Source organism: Suricata suricatta, chromosome 10 (assembly GCF_006229205.1).
Source record: "Suricata suricatta isolate VVHF042 chromosome 10, meerkat_22Aug2017_6uvM2_HiC, whole genome shotgun sequence".
Lineage (NCBI taxonomy): Eukaryota > Metazoa > Chordata > Mammalia > Carnivora > Herpestidae > Suricata > Suricata suricatta.
Window position 1 is genome coordinate 64,364,419 of NC_043709.1, and position 6,202 is coordinate 64,370,620.

At 59.2% G+C, this 6,202-nt stretch overlaps 1 protein-coding gene across 1 annotated transcript; it reads left to right on the top strand.

The window, feature by feature from the left end:
• The first annotated feature begins 432 nt into the window (after window positions 1-432).
• Window positions 433-4,614, top strand: DDN (dendrin). The gene is made up of 2 exons (XM_029955762.1): window positions 433-650; window positions 1,068-4,614. Exons 1-2 carry the CDS (start codon window positions 442-444, stop codon window positions 2,977-2,979), a joined length of 2,121 nt encoding a protein of 706 aa, XP_029811622.1. The 5' UTR covers window positions 433-441; the 3' UTR covers window positions 2,980-4,614.
• Window positions 4,615-6,202: the final 1,588 nt, after the last annotated feature.

A 6,202-nucleotide genomic window follows, 5' to 3' on the forward strand; every position in this document is an offset into this window, starting at 1 on the left:
GAGGCAGGAAATCAGAAGCAGAACCCTGGGGGTCAGGCACCCCGACAAGCTGAAGAGTGAAAGGATTCAAACGACAGGAAGGTTGAAGAAATGGGGGTGGGGGAGGGGCACCGTCAGCTTGGCAAGAATAAGAAGTCCCCTGCCCACTCACGCAGGTCCCATCAGGCTTGGGGGACATGAGCAGTGGGAAGGGGCGCCCAATCCCGGGCCCCAGGGGGCGGCCGTGCACATGGGGGAGGCAACAGCGCTGTGCCGTCCGCGCCGCGCCGTGTCACATGCGCGCGCGCGCACACACACACAGACAGGCACACACGTGTGCCCGGGTATATATAGTCCCCAGTCTCTGGGCCCGTCGCTCTGCAGTGGGCGCCGGCTCCTCGGGCTGGGAGGGGGCTCTCGGGGCGGGTGGGAGGGTGGGGGGCCGGGGTGGGGTGGGGCAGGATGCTGGATGGCCAGCTATTCTCCGAGGGGCCCGACAGCCCCCGGGAGCCCCAGGATGAGGAGTCTGGCAGCTGCCTCTGGGTGCAGAAATCCAAGCTGCTGGTGATCGAGGTGAAGACAATTTCCTGTCATTATAGTCGCCGCGCCCCTCCTCGACAGCCCATGGACTTCCAAGCCAGCCACTGGGCCCGTGGGCCCCAGAGCCGCACGTGAGTGAAGGAGGGGTGACGGGAAGATAGTGGTGGGGCGGGGAGTGGGGTCCGGACCTCCCCGCAGGCACCAGCCAGTGCTGCTGGTCCCCCTTCTCTTTCCCACGCCTCCCCCTACCCCATCCCGAGGGCTGGGGCCTGACTCGTCCCACACTGTTTTGGGGGGCAGGAGTGGGTGTGAGGAAGGGCAAGAGGTGAGATGGGGCAGACGCTGTTAAAGTGTGGATGGAGAGATGGTGAGGAGTCCGGCTTCGACTTCAGCCCTAACGTATACGCACGTGCACACGCACACACACTCACACTCACACACACCCCTCCACACGGCTGCCCCAAATGGTCTCCAGTGCTCCCAGCTCCCCGGATCTCGGCTCCCTTCCCCCACAAACTGCTCACCTGGGTTCCTGCTCATTGTCCCAGGTGTGGGCCGCGCTCGGGATCCCCTGAACCGCCGCCCCGCCGTCCCTGGGCCTCCAGGGTGCTGCAGGAGGCGACCAACTGGCGGGCGGGGCCCCCGGCCGAGGCCCGAGCCCGGGAGCAAGAGAAAAGGAAAGCGGCATCGCAGGAGCGGGAGGCCAAGGAGACCGAGCGAAAAAGGCGCAAGGCTGGTGGGGCCCGAAGGAGCCCCCCCGGTCGGCCCCGCCCGGAACCTCGGAACGCCCCTCGGGTGGCCCAGCCTGTAGGGCCGTCAGCTCCTTCACGACCGGAGCGCCCGGGGCCGGCGGGGCGACCGCCCCGTCCATCCGCGCAGCCTCAGAGCGACTCAGGGGCGGCGTGGGCGGGGCCCTGGGGCGGTAGGCGGTCAGGGCCCCCCAGCTACGAGGCTCACCTGCTGCTAAGGGGCGCAGCCGGGACGGCCCTGCGACGACGCTGGGACCGCCCGCCACCCTACGTGGCTCCACCTTCTTACGAAGGCCCCCACAGGACCCTGGGGTCTAAGCGAGGCCCCGAGCCCTCCCAGGCGTCCGCCTCAGCAGCCTGTGCTCCGACTCCGGCCAGGACAGAGGGAGGGTTCACAAAGAAGAGGCTGGATCCTCGGATCTACCGGGACGTCCTCGGGGCTTGGGGTCTCCGACAGGGACGCGGCCTTTTGGGGGGATCCCCAGCCTGTGGAACGGCCAGGCCAAGGCTGGAGTCCGGCAAGGGGGCCGCGGAGAAAAGCCTGGGGCTGGCTGGGGCTGGCCGAAATAGTGATAGCGACAGCCATCCCCAAGCCAAAGCTGCTGGGAGCCCAAGCTCGGAGACAGCTCCTGGGGGGCTGGCCACTGCGACTCGCAGCCCACCGCGTCCCGCTCCCAGGTCCAGGCCCCATCTCAAGGGCTCCAGGGAAGGGAAAGAAAATAGGGAACAGGGCTGGCTCCCCAAATGCTGGATTCCCTCCCTTAAAAGGCAGCCGCCGCGACATAGCCAGACCCTTCCCAGACCCTGGGCTCCAGGAGGCACGGGATGGAGAGAGTCCCTGGGTCATAGAGAGGGGGCAGGACCTGAGACCTTGGAGGGTTGGAAGGGGGCCCGCCGCGCCCACACCCTGCCCCGCAGCTCCCGCGGCCCATCTCGGGGAGAAGGCGTCTTTGTCATTGACGCCACGTGCGTGGTGATACGGTCCCAGTATGTTCCAACCCCTCGAACCCAGCATGTACAGCTTCTGCCCACTGAGGTGCCGCGCGTCGAGGGGGAAGCCCCTAACCAATCGAAGCCCAACAAGGAAGAGGGCGAGGCAGTCTCGGCCTTTCCCTCCCCTTGCCAAAAACTGCTGTTGAGTAGCCGTCTTTCACACCAGCCTGGTGGGGGGCGAGGGTTCGAAGCTGAGGGCGGGAAGCCCCCGGACTCCTCCTTGGAGGAGCGGGCCTCCCGCATCCTGGGGCTTCCGGTTGGCGAAGTAAACCTGCAAGACGCCCCCACGCAGCCAGATAGTCCAGAGCGCTCAGCCGTAGGCCCACCTGCTTCGGGAGGCGCGGGCAGTGCCGAGGGCTCGGAGGAAGTGGCGGCTGTTCCGCGGCGCGCGGGCAGGGGCTGGGCACGAACCCCAGGGCCCTACGCCGGGGCCCTGCGGGAAGCCGTGTCCCGCATCCGCCGTCACACTGCTCCGGACTCGGACTCAGACGAAGCTGCGGAGCTCAGCGTCCATAGCGGCTCTTCTGACGGAAGCGACACCGAAGCCTCGGGCGCCTCCTGGCGAAATGAGCGGCCCCGGTCCGGGGAAGGCGGGAAGACTGCAGAGCTGAGCGACAATATCCGAGAGATTCTAGATGTCGTCAACCGAACCGAGGAGGCCTTCTTCGGAGAGAGGGACACTAAGGGGATCCCACAGGGAAACAGGGAGCAGCAGTGAGGGGCCCTTTCTTGTATTTGTGTTCCCCAACCTTTCCATCCTTGGGCCCACTGGTCCTGTTTCTTCCTTACAGACTTCCTTGTACCCCTTTACCCACAGTTGTTCCCATACTTGAAATAGAAACCGCCCAGATGAAAGGAAAGGGAGCATATGGCAATTCATTATTTCTTTCCTTTTTTCTTTTTCCTTTCCTTTCCCTTCTCTTTCCTTTCCAGGAGAGGTGAGGATGAGCAGTAGACTTAAATTCCTGCTCCGTTCAGGGCATTGGAGTAAGATCTTCACCAGGGGCCAATGAAATAGTTGTGGAGCTGAGCAGAGAGACCTAGCCAGGACCAGGGGTGAGGGCAGGGTTGGTGGTCATAGGAGGGCAACTTTAGGGCAGAGTCTCTGGGCAGGAGAGAGAAAGTGATGGAGAGGCTTTTGAGTGAGGTGACCAGGTGACATAGAGGCCCTTGGCAGAAGAGGAAGAGATCCAGAAGCAACCAGCAAAATAGGAAGAGGGCTTACTTTGGTATCACAAGGCTCCAAACAAGGTTCCGATCCCAACTCTGACACTGATTGCTGGATAACCTTAGGCAAGTTATTTCCCTTCTCCAGGCCTCCTAGCATGTAAAATGAGGGAGTCCTTAAGATCATCTCTGATGTTTTGGATTGCTGGGAAAGGCTTTTATCTTATCCTCTCCCCCACAGGCCAAGAAAGACAATTAGGAATAAATGTACAGAGTCTGAGGGTCCCTGGGTGGCTTCATTTTAACCTGCACTCATTCACAACTCAAGAGACTGTCCAAGGTTTGCAGATGATCTGAATAAGTGGGTGAGGGCTTCTATCCCAGTATCTTAGGTTTAAGTGAGGGTTCCCCAAGGCAGAGCAGGATGGTGGCCTTGTCACTGTCCCTGGCGTATAGTGGTCTGAGCTGGGGAGGGAAGGCAGCCAGTGAATCAGCTTGGGACCTCTTTAGGCCTTCCCCTTTTCCTCCTCCTCAGTGTTCCTTAGTGATGCTGTGAATTGTTGCCACAATTTCCCACCCCGGTGGTATCACTCATCTGAAAGAACCCTGATATTCTCTTGCATCGCTGCCTCTTCCAGAAACCTTGGCCAGGGAAAGAAGAGGGAGGCTGGTCCCCAAAACCCTGTAGGTGTGGGGTGTGATACTCGCTGTAGCCACTACGGGGCGCGCGCAGGTCGCGGATTTCCCCAGTAGCTAATTCCTGAGTACCCCCCCCCTACCCAGGCACTGCTAGTTAACATGTTGATTCCCAGTTACTGCGCCCCGGACCCCCGCCTCGCCACCTCCTGCCGTGTGAGGCCCGGGGCAGTCCTCTGGCCTTCTAGACCTCTGGAGCACGCAGAGCCCCTCTTTGTGCTCATCCACGCCAAGTGGCGTGGGACACAGACACTAAAGTCTTTTCTCACTACCATCTTGGAGAGCTCTGTCTCTATTTACTAGCCATGCGAATTTGGCCAAATCACTTCACCTCCCTGAGCCTCAGTTTCCTCATCTGTCAAATGGGGTTTTATAAACACCTACCTCGCAGGGTTGTTGTGAGGATTTTATGCGATAATGTATGTAAAGCGCCTTGCACAGTGCCTGGCACACAGTAGGCGTTCAATAAATTAAGCTTCCCTTTGTCCAGTCTTGGCATTTTCTTCCTTTCACCGACCCACTCCCTCCCTCCGGTGTTCCTCCCCCAGGGCTCCATTTTCTTCCCATTTGATGGGGGGCTGGGGGAACTCCTTTCTTTGATGGAAACTCCTGGCTGAACCCTGTCTCCCCTATTCTGGACTCTTCCTTCCTTGTCCCCCACCCCACCCCCGCTGGCTCTTCCCACTGCCCCGGCGCACTCCCCCCACCCCCCATTCCGGGCATGGGCTGAGTCAGCCTGGGTAAATTTAGCCGCCGACTCTGCTCGGCAAGCGCGGGGGCTTCGCCCAGACTCAGTCTCGAGTCCTGGCCAGCAGCCTCTGCCCCCATCCCTACGGAGTCCACCAATTCCAACTCCGGTTCCGCGTTCAGAGCCCCAGCCCCATTCTCAAAATACTTCTGATTTTGGTCTCCAGTTATCTCGATGTCACTCCCTGCCCTCACCAGACAGACTAGGCAGGTCTGTTTGAGAGGTCTCGCTGGACTACAGCCTGCGGCAGGCTGACCTTGGTTCAGTGAGGGGGTGGGGGGAATGTCTCATTGGGCTTCTGAACCGGAGGGGAGAGCATTGATCAGAATCACCCTGGAGAGTCAGTCCCAGAACCTCCCTGGGATTCACAAAGTCAGGTTTCAAGTTAGCTCTTGCTGGGGAGGAGTAAAGGAAGTGAGGTTCACCTTGGGCAGAGATCAGAGTTTCCTGAGGTCTGTCTACCTTCCACCTACAAGTCTACGTCCTACCAACTCTAACTATTGAGCATACACTGAGCACCTGAGAGGAACCGGGCACTGGGCTGGGCTCCAGGAAAGAGATGAATAAGGCCTGCCTGACAATGGGGTGAAGATGAAAACACACAAATAATGATAGTAGTGAGCAGGGAGTGGTAAGTACTGTAAGGAGTCAAACCAGGGAGATGGTATGGATTTTATGAGATCAGGAAAGGCTCCATGAGGGAGGACGCATCTGAGATATAATCTGGGGAAAGGGGTTACAAGTAGAGGGAAGAGCAAAAATAGAAGTATGGATATGGGGAAACAGAGTATATGTAAGAAATTACCAAATGGTCTGCTCCAAAGCCTGGAGTTGAGGGCACATTCAGAGCACTTGTGGAAGATAAAGGCAGGAGTGAAAACTGAGGGCATGCTGGGGTGAGCCCACCCACTAAGGGGAATGTGCCTTGGACCTCTGGCCTTGAGAAGAGAATGGACTTCAGGCCAGGAGGAAGACTGAAGAAGGCAGGGCAGTGGTGAGAGCATCTGCCTGGATTTTGCTACAGCCCAGGGGCTCCAAGCTCTTGGGCTGGTAGAAGAGGTGAACTGCATGGGATAGTGGAGGGGCTGTCCCTGTGGAGGTAGACTCTGCCATGCTGCCAAAGCCTCTTTGAGGCTGAATACCCAGAAAGCCAGTTTCTAAAAGCTCACCCACACTACTATCATTAGCAGAGAAGTAGCCTAATGTGGTGTTTAGAGCATGGACTCCATGACCTGGCAGCATGGCTTTACATCTTGCCTTTACATGACACCAGCTGTGTGACCTTGGGCAATTACTCAACCTCTCTGTGTCTTGGGGTCCTCAATTATAA

Excerpts from the sequence above, each read along its gene's own strand:
- DDN (XM_029955762.1), top strand. The coding sequence starts at position 442 with ATGCTGGATGGCCAGCTATTCTCCGAGGGGCCCGACAGCCCCCGGGAG. Across the intron at positions 651-1,067 it reads CGTGGGCCCCAGAGCCGCAC|GTGTGGGCCGCGCTCGGGAT; the intron begins GTGAGTGAAGGA and ends TCATTGTCCCAG.